The sequence below is a fragment of the Humulus lupulus genome, chromosome 2 (assembly GCF_963169125.1).
Source record: "Humulus lupulus chromosome 2, drHumLupu1.1, whole genome shotgun sequence".
Lineage (NCBI taxonomy): Eukaryota > Viridiplantae > Streptophyta > Magnoliopsida > Rosales > Cannabaceae > Humulus > Humulus lupulus.
Window position 1 is genome coordinate 2,499,406 of NC_084794.1, and position 18,944 is coordinate 2,518,349.

At 32.1% G+C, this 18,944-nt stretch overlaps 3 protein-coding genes across 8 annotated transcripts; 1 reads left to right on the top strand and 2 right to left on the bottom strand.

Annotated features, from left to right (window-relative positions):
* Window positions 1-11,152: 11,152 nt before the first annotated feature.
* LOC133816875 (uncharacterized) lies at window positions 11,153-16,331 on the top strand. Of its 6 annotated transcripts, XM_062249193.1 has the most exons (10): window positions 11,153-11,310; window positions 11,669-11,743; window positions 11,868-12,959; window positions 13,707-13,825; window positions 13,944-14,253; window positions 14,338-14,885; window positions 14,980-15,298; window positions 15,378-15,543; window positions 15,623-15,746; window positions 15,827-16,331. In XM_062249193.1, the coding sequence occupies exons 3-10, from the start codon at window positions 12,168-12,170 to the stop codon at window positions 15,942-15,944; spliced, it is 2,496 nt and encodes an 831-aa protein (XP_062105177.1). In that variant the 5' UTR covers window positions 11,153-11,310; window positions 11,669-11,743; window positions 11,868-12,167; the 3' UTR covers window positions 15,945-16,331. The 6 variants fall into 6 exon arrangements, with proteins under 6 accessions (XP_062105177.1, XP_062105175.1, XP_062105176.1 ...); XM_062249191.1 differs by having other exon boundaries at window positions 13,944-14,885; XM_062249192.1 differs by having other exon boundaries at window positions 13,944-14,885; window positions 14,980-15,292.
* Window positions 16,332-16,537: 206 nt separating this feature from the next.
* On the bottom strand, window positions 16,538-17,421 carry LOC133816876 (RING-H2 finger protein ATL57). Its single transcript, XM_062249197.1, has one exon. The coding sequence runs from the start codon at window positions 17,234-17,236 to the stop codon at window positions 16,745-16,747; it is 492 nt and encodes a 163-aa protein (XP_062105181.1). The 5' UTR covers window positions 17,237-17,421; the 3' UTR covers window positions 16,538-16,744.
* Window positions 17,422-17,885: 464 nt separating this feature from the next.
* LOC133815771 (uncharacterized) lies at window positions 17,886-18,944 on the bottom strand. The gene has a single exon (XM_062248574.1). It carries the CDS (start codon window positions 18,531-18,533, stop codon window positions 17,886-17,888), a length of 648 nt encoding a protein of 215 aa, XP_062104558.1. The 5' UTR covers window positions 18,534-18,944.

Below are 18,944 nucleotides of genomic sequence, written 5' to 3' on the forward strand. Positions count from 1 at the left end.
AAAAAAAGAAGTATACTATAATGACACATGAGATAGTAGTTACTTATTCAAGTATAATCTTATACATAACATCTTATTCACTAGGGATGTGTTTTCCAAGTATCTCTTTATGGTGGGATAAGAGATTTTAAGAGTGTGATTGGTTTATGATTTGAAAAAAAAAAATATTTGGATTTTGAATTTGATTTGAAAATAACTATTTGAAAGTAATATTTTAGCTTTTGCAATTATTGATTGGTTTGTGATATTGTAATTTAAATAGTTGTGGAACCCATTTATTTTATTAGTCTAAATTTTGAGGATTTGTAGAAAACGATTAATTGTTGTTTTCTATTTGCATGTGTAAATTTTCAAAAAGTTGTTTTGAATTTAGTTTTGGAAATGACCTGCCAATCAAGAATTATGTGGGCCCATTTATATTTTAGTTTTCAGAAACTAAAATAGGCATTTTTAATTGGGGTACCTAGATACGAGGTCTAGCTAGGCATGTAAATGGGGTGGGTTTGCCCTGCCCCGCTTCCACCCCATCCCACCCTGATTAGTTTCTTGGAGCGGAGCGGGGCAGACCTGGTGCCCCAGCTCCCATTTAATTTTTTTTTTTAAAGAAACATTAAATTATAATTTTAGAATTCTCCATAAATCTATTATTGCAATTCTTATTTTTTACGCTTCGTATTAACTACACCCTCAAATATTATTTTTTATTTTTTTATTTTAAAATTTACAAAAATCAATACAAGGATAATGATGAATTATATAAAGCATGTTTTTCTATATTTACAATTATTTCATAGAGTAGTTATGGAATAAAAAATTATATAAATCGTACACCTAAAGTCTATTTAGAATTAATGATATTCTAAACCACATATAAAAATGTCAATTTTATGTACTATGCATGTATATAAGTAACATGAGAAAATTGAGTTAGAGTATATAAAAAAAAAAGTTTTCAGGGCGGGGCAGCCCGCCCCAAGTTCCACCCTATTTTTACCGTGGCAAAGACGCTCCGTAGGGTCGGGGCCCCACCCCGCCCAATATGCCATGCCTAGGTTTAGTCTGCCTGTGCCAAGGCCGGCCCTGACCATAGGCAAAATTGTTTGATGAGAAACAGAAGATTACTTGGAATAAATGATATCTTTTTTACAAAGAGAAAAAAGGAATAATTTTATACATAATTGTGTACAAATCTTTGTGATGTTGAATAATGTGTGATCTAGTGGGAGTACTCTCTCTATTTTTATCTCATTTTTGTCTTAAAGATATTATATCCAAAAACGTACCAAATTGTATTTTATATGTATATATATACACTTCATAAATATTTACTTTTACTTTGAGAAGACTTTACTTAAAGAATGTTAAAATTAATTTTGTCTATATGTATTGCCTTAATTATTAATTATATCTTTCTTTACTCAACTACCAAGGCCCCATATTCTATATATAATATTAATACACTTACTTACATGTTTCTATTCCCATATTTTCTTGATGATGATGATAAATTTTTCAAACCTTAGATATTAGAATCTAAACATTTATATATAAACACTGTTTATTTTGTTAGTACATATAATAATAAAGCATATTAGCTTCTGATTCTATCTAGTTAGGAAAGGAATAAGGACAAGTGTACATAGTAGTACTACTCTCAATTGGAATATATATTTATATATATATAAATAATATGTAAAGTTATAATCCAGAACTTTTAAATTATTGATTGATGGTAGAAGAAAAGAAAAGGGTTTGTTTTTAAATTGAGAAAACGACTTTCGGCATAGAGGAAGATGATGATTTAAGCATACCAGGACCCATGTAGGCAAGGTGTTCGTAACAATGCCACAGAGAAAGAAAGTTGATGAAAAAAACCCTAGAAGAAACACAATATGTTGGGGTTTTCTTTTTTTTTTTTTCTTTTTTCTTTTTTTTTCTTCTTTTGCATATATATATATATAGATAAAAAAAAAAAGGGCACAACAGTTATATTATGTGCACGGAAAGCTTATACAGTAGTGATTTGAAGATGAGTTTGACACTTTTTGTCCAACTCCACCATGTGAGGGTTTGTTTTTTCATTCTAAATATATATGAATATATATATGTATATATATATATAAATCAATCTTCTTTTTCTTCTTGTTGTTATTGTTCTTGTTTGTTTGATTGAAATTTTATAAGTACTTGAAATGACATATAATCCAATCCAGCCAGCATGCATGTGATCTTCAACCTCCAACAATGGCGGACCCCATTCACAGAGTAGTCCCTTTAGAATTAATATTTTTATTATTATTATTTTAAGATATGGTTGGCTTGTTTTATAATTTATTATTTATATATATTATAACAATTAATATTAGATCTCTCTTATTATTAATTATTAATTAATATATAAGAGTGACACCGATCGACTTTTTTGGCAAACCAATCTGAGTCATTGAGTCAACTCCTCTATTTGGTGTTAATGACATAATTTTGGCATATTATTGTTTATAGTTAGTATATATATATATTTATATATTAATTAATTTTAACTCAATTAATAAGCAAATTAAGTTGAAATTTTAAGTATCCATTTTGGTTGTTATGTGTCTCTTTTTATAGCCACCAAAACTTATAACTGTTTTACCAACTTTTGTATTGTCACCATTAGCAAAAAAAAAAAAAAAAAAAAAAAACTTTTGTATTTTTAAGCAATACTCATATGTAAATATATATATATATCTATTTTTTTTTTAATTTTGGAATATTTTCTGTTTAAACTTTTATTTTTCAGTCAATTGTAAATAGAAAATTTGTTTCATTCCCACTTCTAGCGTTTGCTGTAATAATAATGGATTTGGTTCTTATTCTTGATTTTGTTTTTCCTTAAAACATGGTTATACAAAATTAATGAAAATTTATTATGTCAATATATATATTGATTTGTTTTTTTAAATAAAATAAAAAAATTTGTAGATCATTTATAATATTATTAAAAACCATAAATATAAATTGTTTGTATTTTTTTTTTTTTTTGAGTGTGTGACATTAATGGTTATAAAACATCAAGTTTTACCACCTTTATTTTATACTTTTTTTTTACCATATTTGATGTGGAGTAATTTCCACAAAATTACATGAATAAAATTATGGGTTTACACTTTTTTTGACTTTTTATTTTTTCTCATTACCTGTTTGGACTCTATGTTTTGACAAATTACTTTTTGGACCCTGTGTTTTGTAAAATTATTAAAATAGAACCCTAAATCTGATTTTGGTCAATATTTTTTCAACTAAAATCACACATAATTTACCAAACTAATAATTCAGAACAAAAATAAAATCATTCTGATTAAAAACTGTGTTGTTATATTTAATTTTTTCTTTATCAAAATTGAGTTTAGGGTTCTATTTTAATTATTTTATAAAACATAGGGTCCAAAAAATAATTTTTCAAAACACAGGGTCCAAACATGTAATGAGATAAAACACAGGGTCCAAAAAGGTATAAACCCTAAAATCATATTTAATAATATTTCATTTACCTCCAATAATAATAAAAATGAATTTAAATTTATAAATTTTTCGTTTTTCAAAAAGCTCATGTAATTTGCAATTCTAATCATTTTTACAATCATCTACTCGAAATTAGTAAAAACATATTTTCAAGCAAGCAAATCTTTATATATATATATATATATATCTTTTATATAAAAAGTGTGTAGATAACATAAATTTTTGATTTTAAAAGTTTTTATTTATTTTTTTGTTAACTATAACAAAATATTTTTATATTTAACAGAATATTCTTATATTTAATGGTAGATTGTAAACATGACTTAAACTTAAATAAATGAATAATTTAACAAATTAAAATAAAATATTTTTGAGATATTTTACAATGATAATTATTTAAAAATAATAAAACAATATATTTTATAACTTAAATTAAATTTAATTAAACTTAATATTATATTAAATATATAATATATAATATTTTGTTGTCACTGTCAAATTCAAAAACTATAACAATATTAACATAAACAAAAAAATTAATCTAAAATAATACATTTTATGATAATTTAAATAATTAAATCGTATTTATTTAAAAATAATAAAGATATACATATCATTTTTTTATCTTATAAATTTGTGTGATAGTTTGTTTTTTATCAAGTGAATGAAGCTAATTTTTTTTTCATCAAATAACATTGTGAGATACATTAGAAACTAAAAATAATTTATATATCTATATTACTATTTACACTATGATTTTTTCTATTCTTATTTTATTTTTATTATTAATTTCTTTTTAAGTATTATTGTATTTTATATATATGTCATGTAACCATGTAAATATATATCTATACGCTGTGTTTAGATGTGATATATGTAGAGATTATTGATGTAAATATTTATATATACTATAAAACTATAATTAATTCTATTATCTCTTTTATATAATAAGTGTGTAGATAACGGAAATTCTTGGTTTTAACGGTTTTTTATTTTTTTATTGTTAACTTTAACAGAATATTCTTATATTTAACGGTAGTTTGTAAACACTTAAAATACAATAAAATGAAATAAATAATTAAAAAAAATTGAAATAGGATATTTTTGAGTTATTTTACAATGATAATTATTTAAAATAATAAATAATTAAACAAATTAAAATAGGATATTTTTCATATATTTTACAATGTTAATTATTTTAAAATAATAAATAATTAAACAAATTAAAATATGATATTTTTGAGATATTTTAGAATGATAATTATTTAAAAATAATAAAATCATACGTTTTATAACTTAAATAAAATTTAATTAAACTTAAACTCACTTATTATAATAATATCATATTAAACATATAATATAATCTACTGTAAATTAGCAACAAATTGTTTTTTTTTTAAACTAGCAAGAAACTTAAATTTAAAATCTATGTATAATATTTAATATTACATTAAATATATAATATATAATCTCTTATTGTCACTCTCAAATTCAAAAACTAGAATAAACATAAACTTAAACAAAAATAAATAAATTATTTATTTAAAATATGATATTTATTTCAAAATTTATATGACATTAATATAAATTTAATAAAAATAATTAATAAATTCTATAAATAAAACTAAGCAAACGTGCATAATGCACGTTGCTTGTACCTAGTATATATACATATATATTTAAAACAGTGAACCAATTTTTATTAAAATTATAGACAATATTTACAATTTTAAAACTACGCAAGCGTGCATTGTACGTTGCTTCTAACTAGTATATATAAAAAGTATAGAATACTCTTGTCCTTAATTACTTTTTCCTATATTTATTTGTTCTTAATAATCCTTTTCAAGCCATAATTAACTATGTACTAATCCAACCGACAACCACATAATCAATTAAAAGTCAAAGGTTAAAATAAAAACATTTTGACATTTAAAGACTATTTGAAGACAAAATAAAAAATTAGATGGCAAAACCATACTTAATATGATGTAATCTATGATTGAGTGTTTGATCAATTCATGTAGTTTCGTGTATAAATAATTTTGTAATTAATTAAGGTCGTGGGTATAACCATGTATTAAGTGATATGAAATTAAAGGTTTACAAGATGATTTAGTTAGGAGTGGAATGTAACGTGAACTTATTTAATTATTATACATGTTTTCTATTATTTAATAGAATCTCTTCTTTTATCATCTTATTGAAAAATATTTTTTTTAATTGCATTTTTGTTTATAAAAAAAAATAGTATAGTAGGCATATATAGAATATATAGTTGACCTAGAGCCTTTATATAGATGGGATTAGATCTATAATAATATAATAAAAATTAAATACAATTCAAATAAATAGTCTAATGGAAACTAGAGAAGCAATATTAGATAAACACATTTCCAATGTAATGCTTGGGTTTACAAAAAAAAAAAAAAAAAATCTCCAATGCCATGTTGTTGTACAAAATTTATTATATGATAAAAATTGTGCAAAAAATAATATTAAATAAAGTGTATTATTAAACACATTAACAAATGCTACACTTTCAAATTTTTAATAAATATTCATAAAAATTGATCAATAAAACTTATATATTTCATTAAAACTAAGTTATTTCCATATAATTTGTTTAAATTTTATGTTAGTTCTCAACAAGATAGGGAATAAATCCCATTTCGCCCCAGTTCATGCATACTCCTGCATGAAGGACGCTAAGAATCACGGTTGGGGACTGGGAATCCCTACGGGATTCTTTTTTAGTTAATTTAAAAAATAATAATTTATATTTTAAATAAAATACAATTCTAATTTAAAATTGATCAAGCCATATAACATACCGTTCATGATCCAAATAGTAAATATTATTTCAAAATAAAACTAAAAGATCTTATAGAAAGTCACCATATTCATACTCCATTATATGTAACGACCCAAAATCACTAATAAGGCTTAAGGGCATTGATTAGTGTGTCGGGAGGGCATAATTGGTTTATGTGTGATTTAAAATGATTTAATGCATGATTATGTGATAAGCATGCTTATATGATTATGTAGATATGTGAAATGCATGTGTTATGAGTATTAATATGCATGTAGGTCATGTTTAGCTTATAGGAGCATATTTGTAATTTTGGCTCGTTAAGGGCATAAATGTGATTATATGTGATAAATTGTTGAGACCACATTATTATGTAAATATATTTGCAGCATATGGCTCGAGACGGTCCTAGTGAGTGGTTTGGCGAAATAGTTACGGAGGGGATTTATACCCGGCTCGAGAGAGCCTGAGGTATTTTTGGGAACTTATAAATTATATCAAGGGTTATTAGACATTGGGGAAAATAATTGGATGATGTGATTTAAATGGTAAATATTAGGAACATTTGAGGAGTTAGTGGGAATTGGGAATAAATGACCATTCTACCCCTAGATTAAGTTAAAGGTCAATTTTGTTTGGAGGGCTAAATGGTCATTTCCTAGAACTAAGGATATAACCAGATTTTGTTAGAATAAAGCAGAGTATTGTGGAATCACTGAAGAAAGAAAAACACAAAAAAAGCTCTCTCTCTCTCTCCCTCACGATTTATGCTCTCCCCTTCTCTCAAGTTGGCTATGGAAGCTTAGGGTCAAGGGGTGCATAAACTAGGCTTGAGCTGGGAAAATCTTTGAAGAAAACATAAGGAATTGGAAAGGAATTTAGCTGGGTTGGAGCTGGAAATTCAGAGGAAAGGTTAGCTAAATTTGAGGTAAAATTCTGGGCTTTCATCTCTGAATTTGACTAGGTTTATGTTGAGGAAATTTGGATATTTGAATATGTGGTTTGGACTGAGTTTTGGGTATTAAATTGGCTGAGTGTTGAGTGGTGAATTCTACTGAATTGGAGTATTGCTTTTGGTATAATTGTTTAGGAGATTTATGTTTAAAGTATATGGATTAAGATGTTGAGTTAGTAGTTGGTTTAGTGCTGAATAGATAGGGAAAATTCTGGGTAGAACTTAGGTGTTCTTGGCTGGGAGAAGGAGGAGAAAACCCAGGTTTTCTCTGGGTTCACAGGCGCGCCACGACCCAGCCTGGGGGCGACGCAGTGTGTGTGGCCCTTCTAGCCGTGGGAGCTCTTTGACTTGGGGGGGCGCTGCGACTTGCTTGGCCAAGTTGTGACCCGCCTCCCCTTTGGCGTGAGAGCTTGCTCTCTGACTTGGGGCAAGTCCCGACTTGCTGAGCCAAGTCGCGACCCGCCTGGGGGTTTTGAGCTTAGAAGTTTTCTTAGTGTTGTTAGGGCTCTAGGGTTCGAACCTAGGGGCTCAGAACAATTTCTACTGCTCAGTTTAGTAGAAATTAAGGTCCCAGAGGCTAGTTTTGCTCCCAAAGTATTTTATTTTTTATCGGAAGTTGATAGATATCAATGACTCTTGTGACTAGGTTTGTCACTGAGGCACGAGGTTAGGGATCATGCTCGGATGCAGTTCACCTTTTCCGCTTGGAATCAAAGGTAAGAAAACTGCACCCGGTTATGTGGCTATGTTGGGACTAAGTGTTCCCTATACTTGTATGCAATATTGTATGATGGTATTATGCCATGTGAGCACGAGATAAACGAACTAAGAGTGCCAAAATTAATATTTGCGCACAGGACGCGGCTCGGCCACTGGTAGCTGAGGTTAATTATATAATCACTGAGCTCGGCCTAAGTGAGCCAGAGTCAGTGGGATAAACAGAGGGTGCGGCCTAAGGGTGTCGACCCTGGATATTGTATGATATGTTTACTATTGTTAATCTGATGATTATATTATGTTTATTATATGGATGATTGATTATTAGTTCGTTGACTGATATCACTGATTATGTGAACAATGTGGTCTGCTGAGTATTTGATTAGTGATTTATGAATTATTTGATTATTGTTATTGGTTATGCTCTGTATATGGTTTTCTTGCTGGGTCTTGGCTCACGGGTGTTACGTGGTGCATGTAAAGGCAAGGGTAAATTGGACCAACCCTAATTTGGAGAGCTCTAGGGATGGAATGTACATAGTCGGCTGCTCGGCCGCCACGGTCGAGGGTTGATACAGGGACAGGAGACCCTAAAATGTCTATTTTGCCATTAGAGTGGCTTGTGGTTGTTTATAACCTTTGAAAATTTTGTAAGCTGTTATTTTACCTTGTGTTTTGGGATCCTGTGTATCAAACGCTTTTATGACCAAAAATATTTTAACCCTAGTTCAATAATGGTTTTAGTGACACATTTTCAACTAAATGACTTGATTAGCAAGTCTTGCACCTTTATTAACACAGAGTGTAACGGTCTTGGTTATCCAGGGCATTACATTATAATTAATAAAAAATATGTATATTCATCATGGAAAAATAAAAAATTTGAAATTGAGGACTTAATTAATTTCAAAAGATGGAATTAATAAGTTGGAAATTCTATATCTAGCTACAAAAATTCTGCTAAATTTAATTTATATATCAAATATACTATGTAGTCATATTTTCTTTCAAAGTTTAACATTTACATTAATTGACACTTATACTAGAGATAAACTAATTTATATATTTTCTTCAAATCATACACACATTAGAAAAATTCACTTAAGCTAAGCACTTAATTTGTTTGTATTGCATTAATTAGGTTGCATATAATTACAGTTTATTTCCTAATTGAAAAAAGAACCTGGCAAATACAAAATAAACAAAAGATAACATAAGCGTACATACGAAAACTTTGTATAATCCAGTGCGAACCCGAACCCTATAATGAAAATGAAGTAATTCAAAGAGCTCGAGAATACCATATATATTCTATTCACAATGTGGTTCCAATTCTAAAAATGCATTTTACACAACTTAAGGTCCTATTCAAGTGTGATTCATGGATGAATTTTGAGTACATTAAATAAAACAAAACACAAAAAGTACCAAAAGCTTAATAGTCCTCACTATTCATCTTGTGACCATAATTGTGTAACTTTAGGCAAACATAGGTAATAGTATTGTCTATGACACCTCTAAAATTTATAATATATAATATTTATATATGAATATATAAGTACTGTTAAAATTAATTTATTTAGAATATAGATAAATAGATGGATAGATTGTGGTGGTTGAAAAGGAAGAATTTATTTTTAATTTATTTTTTTTGAGAAAAACAATGTTGTCTAGTTGCTTTAGTATTAAGGGGACATCCCAAACCCAATCTAATCTTTAGGTATAATAGAAAAGTAAGTAAACAAAGTTCAATCGATTAGATTAATATACTAATTATTACAAGTTCATCTTTTTGTTATAATATGCAAATAATATATCATAATCACTTTCCAAAAAAGCTTATTAATTGACTAATTATATAATGACATACTTTGTAATCACTTCTTTCACATATACAACTCACTTAATCTCTTATTATTACTTATATATTTATATTCAATTAATCTATTTTCCAATCCATTCTTAGATTTCATTAAAGCTAAATTTAACCAAACCAAAAGTTGGCTTTATTATTATTTTTATTATTAGTTAAAATATACATATGCAACCCTTTTTGAGATGCATGCCACCTTTCTACATTGAATATCTATCAAACCTAATTTTAATTTAATTTTAATTTTAATTTTAATTTTAGTTTTAGTTTCATCCCCCACATTACTAGTATTTAATTTCAATTAATATTTTCTGACTTCAAAACCACTCATTTCAAATAAAGTTTTTTTTAAACATAAATTAGGGGACTTTTTATAAGTACCAATGACCATAAAATTTTATAAATATTTTTGCTTATAAGATAAATTATTATATAATTCAATTAAATTAAATTAATTGAACCAAAGTCCCACCAAGATCAATACCGACCTCTTGAATTTTAAATGTCTAATATTGTTGTGACAGAATAGTTGTTAGTAGTAACATCATATTAATTATATTTATAAATATACATGTTCTATTTTTCTTTAAGGGTCAATTTCTTATGTGCTTATAATTCAAGTAATTACACTAATTTTTCATAATTATATTATAAATTAAATTATATATACATCATACATAGCTGGCCAATTATTTTTAACTTATATGAGTTACCATCTAATTCCCTCAAATTGTGACTTTGTACCAAATATACTCATTGCATACATTGTATTCTAGAATATCACAAATTAATTTAACAAAATAAATAAATAAAGTAAAGTCAATTGTAATATTAAACCATTGACACATTTCATAATTATTGTATTTTTGACCGATTGAAAATTCTGTACATGTGATTTTACCGCGATTCCCTCCGCCATTTACAAACAAACATAAACTTACAAACCCAAAACGGCGCCGTAGCCCACATAACCCCACAACCAAACACAAAAGCCATTGAAACGGCGCCGTTTGGGCGTTTTGGAGTTTTTGTCCGCATTCTCCACGTGGATAATAATAATAATAATAATATTATGGTTTATCAAAATTATTATTGAAGAAGAGAGCGGGAGAGGTTTCGTGAAATTTACCAAAAAGGCAAAAGAAAAAAAGACATTAGACACGTGTCAATTTGCGGTGGGTCCCGGGCCAAATTTTTTCTCTGACGTTAGAATTACGGAAATTTTATGGGCTCGAAAACGGTGACGTTTGATCGCTTATTATTATTTCGTAAATCTCTGGCTCTTCCCTCTCTCTCTTTCTCTCTCTTCTCTCTGAAACTTCAACACAACACAACACAACACAACACAATTCAATTCTATTCTTTCTCTCTCTAATAAGTCTCTCTCTCTTTCTGTTACTTTCTTCAGAGCTACCTAGGGTTTCGTTTCCTTTACTTTCAAATCTGGTGAGTTTCAATTCTCATATTTAATGATCTTGTTTTACGTTTTCTCTGAATTTTGTCTCTGTCTTTGCTCTTTTTTTTTTTTTTTCTGGATTTTTGTTGATATTTATTTTTGTAAGAGTGATTTTGGTCACAATGCGGATTTAGTGTTTGGTTTCCGGGAAAAAGTCTTTGGAAAATGGCGGAGAATGAATTTGTGAACATCTTGTTTCGGATGTTGTTTGATTTGGAAATGCTGATGCTGTTGACTATTTCAAAATCATGCGTTTGGCTCTGTTTGTTAGAGCTTTTTGCTTTTGAGATTTCATGTGCTGGAAGTCTGGTATTGATTTCTTCTTCTTGTTGTTTGGTATGCTTTTAGGGAACCAGACAGAGTGGTTGAGGAGTCAAAACTGATCTAGGGTATTGACAAATTCGAATTTTAAGCTTTTGTCAGGTATTGGGATATTTATATACTATTTATATTTATATTAAAAAATTTATGGACATGTTAATTGGAAATGGAGGAAAAAATTGAGTGAATGACCATTTTTGTTTTTGTTTTGTGTTTTTTAATGCAGAAAGCTGTTCATGTAATCAATTTGTGAGTGGTCACTTTTTGGTGTTTTGTTATTTAATGCTGAATGGAGTGACGGTTTCATTTCTTTGTGTCTGTATGGTTATGCTGTGATTGATTCTGACGGTGATTATGGTGATAGAGATGATGGTTATGAGCAAGGCTAATGTTGATTACATATAATTGATGGTCTGATTTTTTGATAAGGAATCATCAAACTGTTATTCCAGTAGATAAATGCGCCTTTTTATGCATTTTATACTCATGGGTTAAAAGGCTTAATTTATAAGTTTGGGATTAGAATATGGCAATTGCTGGTCTGCACAATGTTTCTGTGCTTGATTCTTCTTTCCTTAGGGACTCTCAGACTCAAGCACCTAGTCAAATAAGCGAGGAAGAGGGGAGGGTAAGCACCCGGGCATCCTCAATTCTTCAAATGTGGAGAGAGCTTGAGGATGAGCATGTGGTGAGTCGAGCCCAGGAGAGGTTCAGGGAAAGGTTGTTCCAACAAAGGGGTGATGGATTTATTGCGGATCTTTCGAGGACTGACAGTTCCGAAAGCCATGGAAGCGAACGTATTGGTGACTTGGAGGTTGCCAGTTTGGGTGAGAATGATCATGAGGTTTTGAGTAATTATAACAGTGAGCATTCTTCTGATTTTGGAGAGGTTGAGAGGGTGAGGGTGAGACAAGTTTTCCGAGGATGGATGAATAGCGGTGCCGGGGAATGTGTATCAAATGTTTCTCACACCAGTAACAGTCCGAGGGCAGAGTGGCTTGGTGAAAATGAACAGGAGAGGGTGAGAGTAATAAGGGAGTGGGTACAAACGAACAGTCAGTTGAGAGGTACTTGTGCTGGCAGCAGAGAAAATCAGCCTGCTGAAGTTGGTACTCAAATTGAACAAGTCCGTGATGGGTTGGTTGTTAACCAGAATGATGGCCGGCATCAACAAGTTCGGAGGGGAAATCGTAAATTGTGTGGTAGGCAGGCTCTTCTTGATATGCTAAAGAAGGCTGAGAGGGAGAGGAAAATGGAGCTTCAAGTGTTATTGGAGCACAGAGCTGTAACAAATTTTCCTCACCGCAACCGCATTCAGGTCTGTTGCTAGAAGTTCATTTCTATAAGAACAAGTAGATCATCATTATATCTAATATTGTAACTGTTGTCTAATATTATATATATGTATAATATTTTGGTGAAATTGTTTATGTTTTTGCATTGATAGACATATTAGGGTGTGATCATTCCAAGATTTGAAGTTGTTGAGCCCCAAAAATTTGGGAGAGAGAAATTTAGCTGTGGATTTTGGGTAAATACCAAATTAACAAGTTAACTCATGCCTGTAAAACTACAGATTAGAACATTTTTAGGAAGTACCAGATGTAAAATAAAAATGCTAGATGCCTAGATTGATGAAGTAATTTCCCCTCAAAAAAGAAAAAAAGAAAAAAGGAAGCTGTAACCCACGCGGGGTAGGTTTAGTTGGCAAGTCCACAGTGTTCTGTGGTTCCATTTCTTATGGGACTACTTAAAATTTGCTGTACCTTTTTGTCTCCCAAAGATTGTGGGATTCAGCAAGAAGATCTAATAATGAGGGCAAATTATTTTTTGATAGTTCGTGGCCCCCTTAAAAAACACGCTTGAGTTCAACTCAGTTACAATTAGTCAATAAAATTGACACCCTTAAATTGTGGTACTGTTATATATATCATTTTTTTTTTGCTGATATGATAATTGTGGGGTTGAGCTGTGCTTAAATCTTGAATTCAAGATTTACTTTGAGGTGTTGTTAAAACTTTTCCAGTGTTGCTAATGATTTAATTCTACATTTTTATTTTCTCAGTCATTACTAAGAGGTTGGTTCTTGCGTAATGGAAGTATGGTTGAGAATGAGAGGCCCTCTTCTGTGGCTGAAAGTGAATTAGGCTTATTGAGGCAAAGGCATACAGTCTCTGGTCTGAGGTATTTTCTAATTCAGAGCTAAATAACTTTATTTTTCTTCTTTTTTCTTGAATAAATATACAGTTTAAGATATGAATGGTTTTTGCTCAAACATTTTGGATCTTTTTCTTTCAATTAGGGAAGGGTTCTCCAGACTGGATAATTCTGTTTGTGCTCAAGCAAGCAGCAGTCTTTCTGATACATCTAACGAGGATAATATTTCAAATCGAAATGGAGAACCTCAAGAAAATAACTTATATGAAGTCAGAGATGATATTTGCGAACAATCAGAACTTAATTATGAAGCGAGTGAAGATCAAGAACATGACAGTCATGGAATATTGGATGGTCAGAGTGAGTTTGGAGGCAATGTTGTTGAAGATATAGACTCACGGGAATCAAATGCTCATATTATAGAAGGATGGCACGAACAAGTGCCAGATAATGTGGTAAGACAGTGGCAATGGTCAACCAATTCTGAATTTGTTGACAGGAGAGATGACACTGAACTAAACACGGATGTTGACTCACAGGAAAATACTACTGGTGAGTGGGCCCATCATACATTGCATGTTGGTGTTGAAGAACGTAGGAATATTCTGGAAGCCAGTTATGCAGCCAATGATGAATCCGAGCCAAGAAGGGAGTCAAATGACTACCCTCATCTATCCGGTCCTGCAGATAATTTAGAAGGTAACACAGTTGCTCATATGATCACGCAAGAGTCTGCTTCTGAGGTACAGCAGTGGCAGGATCAATCTTCAGCAATTGAGGAGGGAGACTGGGTTCAAGACGTTGCTGAATATAGTGAATGGACAGACAGTCCAGGTGAAAATATGGGAAATCAGTCACAAGCTGCCGAATTTGGATGGTCCCAGGGAAATGAAGATTTAGAAAATAGTCACTTGGAAGAGGTTCCTGAAGAGGAGTGGCATGAGGAAGGTGATTTCCAAGAAGCTGTGCAAAGTTGGCTTGAAGGGCCTTCTGATAATGAAGCTGTTCCATCCAGGCAGGTTGATACGTATTATTTCCCCGATGATGATAATGTTTATAGCATGGAACTCAGGGAACTACTAAGCAGGTATGGAAAAAATTTGGCCAGGTCTTGTGCATTAATCTTTGTAGATGTGTGATTTATTTATTTATTTTTGTGGATTCTTTTTCTTCATTTTCAGGAGAAGAGTATCTAATCTACTTCACAGTGGCTTTCGCGAGAGTCTTGACCAGTTGATACAATCATATGTGGAAAGGCAAAGCCATGCCGCTGTAGACTGGGAGCTGGATGGTTCATCACCATCACCTGCATCTGTCGAACAGGATCTCGATCAAGCAATTCCAAATCAGAGTGAGGTTCAGGAGGATGCTGTTGTTAGACCACCTCCTGTTGCTCCACCCTCACACCCAATTCCTCCTCCTCCCCCAATGTGGGACCAGAGGCCACACCGTGATTCGTGGACACAGCATGACATGCATCAACGATTTGGAATTGTATGTGTATGTCTCTTCGACACTTCTTGGATTTTGGTTCTTTTACATATGATGTTTATGTTGCTAATCTTTTTTTGCTATACAGGAGTGGGAAATCATCAATGACATGAGGATTGACATGGCTAGACTACAACAGAGGATGAACAACTTGCAAAGAATGATGGAAACTTGCATGGACATGCAACTTGAGTTGCAGCGCTCAATAAGGCAAGAAGTCTCTGCTGCCCTGAATAGGCCAGCTGGTTCACAAGGTACTACACCAACAAATTTAGATCGAGTTTTGCTTATAATTAATTTGGAAAGGACCATAATCATATAAATCGTTTGCAGCTGCTCCAGCAGAGTTGGGTGAGGGTGAGGGTGGTTTGGCCGAGGATGATACCAAGTGGGATCATGTTAGAAAAGGAATGTGCTGTATATGTTCTAATACCAATATTGACTCTTTATTGTACAGGTTGGTAGAGATCTCATACTTTTTTTTTTGATAATCATATCTAAGGTGTCTTAATTGTGTGTATGTTTTTGTTATTGCAGATGTGGGCACATGTGTACATGTTCGAAATGTGCTAACGAGCTGGTTGAGAGTAGGGGGAAGTGTCCAATGTGCCGAGCACCCGTAGTCGAGGTGATTCGTGCTTATTCCATACTATAAATTGAATATAATAGTATACGAAAGAAATGAAAAGGTAAGACTGATTAACAACAACATAGCTTTCTTTCTACACTTCACATAGTTTTGCGATTGGTTTCTTCTTGATATGATTTCTGATGATATCTATTAAATATATATAAAGAGTGTATGATTTCAACAACAGTGTCTTCTTTTTTTTTCTATTCATTTTTTGACCCCAATAAGAATATTGAGTGGAAAAAAAAACCCATATTTGTATGTATATCGGCTTCCAAAGCTGGATTGTTGCTCGTTAATTCTTCCATTGGATTTATTTATGAGATAATCCAAAATTGAGAAATGTAACCACAGCAATAATTTTGTTCATGAAGGTATATTAATGAACTTAATATTAGTAAAATTGAGGTACTTCAATATTTTATTTATTTTAAAATTCACAAGCTCAGACAAAAAACATTATATTATTCATCTTCTTTAAAAATTAAAAGAATCTATTCATTCTTTTTTGGGGTGTGTGAGGAGGCTGAAGACAGACATTAAAATAAAAAAATAAAAAAAAGAAGATATTCATTACAAAATATCATTAACCAGTTGATTAAAAATTATGATCATCATTACTTAAAATAAATAAAATATATATTAATGTAACCACTTGGTAGGTGGGCAATCCTTGTCACAATTATATGTACACGTGGCTGGCATAATGATTTTCCTTTCCAGTTAAAAACATATACACAGACAAACATATCTAAACTTAAAAAAGAGTGAAACGTCGTCGTACCAAAAAGGATAATATTATTTATTATTGCAAATAAACATTTTTACCTCCGCTCTTCTCCGGCTCCTTCCAAAACTCGACTTGACCGGCAAACAGGGCAAGTCACGTGCGAAGACAGCCACGTGTCAATACAACCAGGGTGGAACACGTGCCTACAAAACGGCATCACTTTAACGTCGTCGTTTTCCCCAAACTCACCCAGGCATATCGCGCACTCCACATTCCGATACGCCACCGCGACGCCGCCGTAGGAGCTCACAGGCACGGATGCGGGGTCCAGTCCCTTGCGAGAAGTGGCCGCCGTGGGAGAGGCGTTTCGGGTGGCGGTGGGGACGGGGCTGGGTCGGCAGAGGTAGAAGCAGAAGAAGATGACGGAGAGGAGAGCTGTGGAGAGGACGAGGATGACGAGCACCATGGATGAATTCATGGCCAGCAAATGAGGCGGCGGCGGCGGTGGAGGTGATGTGGTGATGAGAGGGGCATCTTCGTTCACTATGTATAGCTTCCGATTAGTAGTGCTTTTCGTTTTAAACATCGAGAGGTTTTTGAACTTTGCAAAAATGTCAACTTTTTTTTTTCTTTTTCAAAAGAGAAATTGATTGAAATTTGCTCAAGTGAGTTCGTCACTCGTCAGTGTTTATCCACTTCTCTCTCTCAACTTAAAAAAAATAATATAAATTCTATAGTATTCTATGTCATCTCGAGTAAAATGTTTGTTGGTAGAGAGTGAACTGTTCAGTCAACAACAATGTTTTTATATAATAATAATATCTGTAGAAATATCAAGAAGAGCAAAGCAAACATCTAAAAACGACATCATTTTAAAAAAACGACAGTGAATATGACAAACGACAAATGGCGTCTATGTGCTCGGAAAACGACAATTAAAATGTGAAGCCAAGTGTTCGATAAGAATCGCGACTTGAATAGAGATAATATTGCTCTGAAGCTATGTTTATCATATAAAATAACTCCCAACTTATTTATCATTATTTTTGTATATAAATATGAAAAATTGCAAAACTAACTAAATTCATCATGTTTTGAAAACTAACTATATTTCCAACAAAAGTTGCAAAATGATCATTTCTGATGGAGAATATAATAATTAACATTAATTAATTAAGTTTCCAAAATACAAACATACATATATAAAAACAAACAAACATTAATTTGTGAACTAATTAACTAGACATGTACGAGGCAACGGCCTTAGCGCCCTCGGCCATGGCGTGGCGGCCGAGTTCTCCCGGCAAAACCAGCCTGACCGCCGCCTGAACCTCCCTCGACGACAGTGTCACCTTTCCAGTGTACTTCACCAGCTTGGCCGACTCTTCGGCCAGCCTCTCGAACATGTCGTTCATCATGGTGTTGACCACCGTCATGGCCTTGGCCGATATCCCCATCCCCGGATGCACCTGCTTCAGAACCCTAAACACGTACCTCTTGTACTCCTCCTTCCCTCTCCCACCTCCCTGCGCCTGATCAAACACCGTCTTCCTCCTCTTTGGTCCACCTCTCTTCTTCTCCAAAACGCCGCCGTTTCCCTCCTCCCCCTCCTTCTTCTTCTTCTTCTCCAAAACGCCGCCGTCTACGACAACTTGCTTGGTAGCAGCTTTTCGGGGTTTGTGATGGACTATAGGAACGACAGTACTAGTGGTAGTTGTAGTAGCAGTAGTAGTAGTACTGGTGTTGTTAAAAGATTCATGGCTGTGGCTGCTGTCATTGTTGGTGTCGACAACTAGAGCAACTTCGATAGTTTCTCGTACCACCTTCTTAACAGACACGGTCTTCCTCTTCTTGTTCTTCGATGATGATCTCTTCGGAGCCATAATAGTCTTGTCTAACCTTAATCTTTCGAATATATGGGAAATTATATATATAATTATGATGAGCGGTTAATAAAGTATGGTAACTTTTTTGTTTATTAGGGCATGGTGGGGGAAGTTGGGCTTGACAAGTGGGGGTGGACGTGTCAGCTTGTTTGTGAACTCGAAGGCTACGTGGGTTAAAATAAAAAAGTAACTAGAAAACCCCAACCGGAGGTTTTTATTTTTTATTTTTATGAAAAAAAATGTATCTTGATTTCAAGATTTTTCTTTTTTACTATTTTCTCTTTTGTTGGGACCACATGTTTGTTTTCGTGGGACATTCTTTCTTTGTTCTCAGGTATATTCTTTCAACTTTATACGTGAAGTTAATATATATTAACCGATATATAGACACGTGGAATATATATAGGT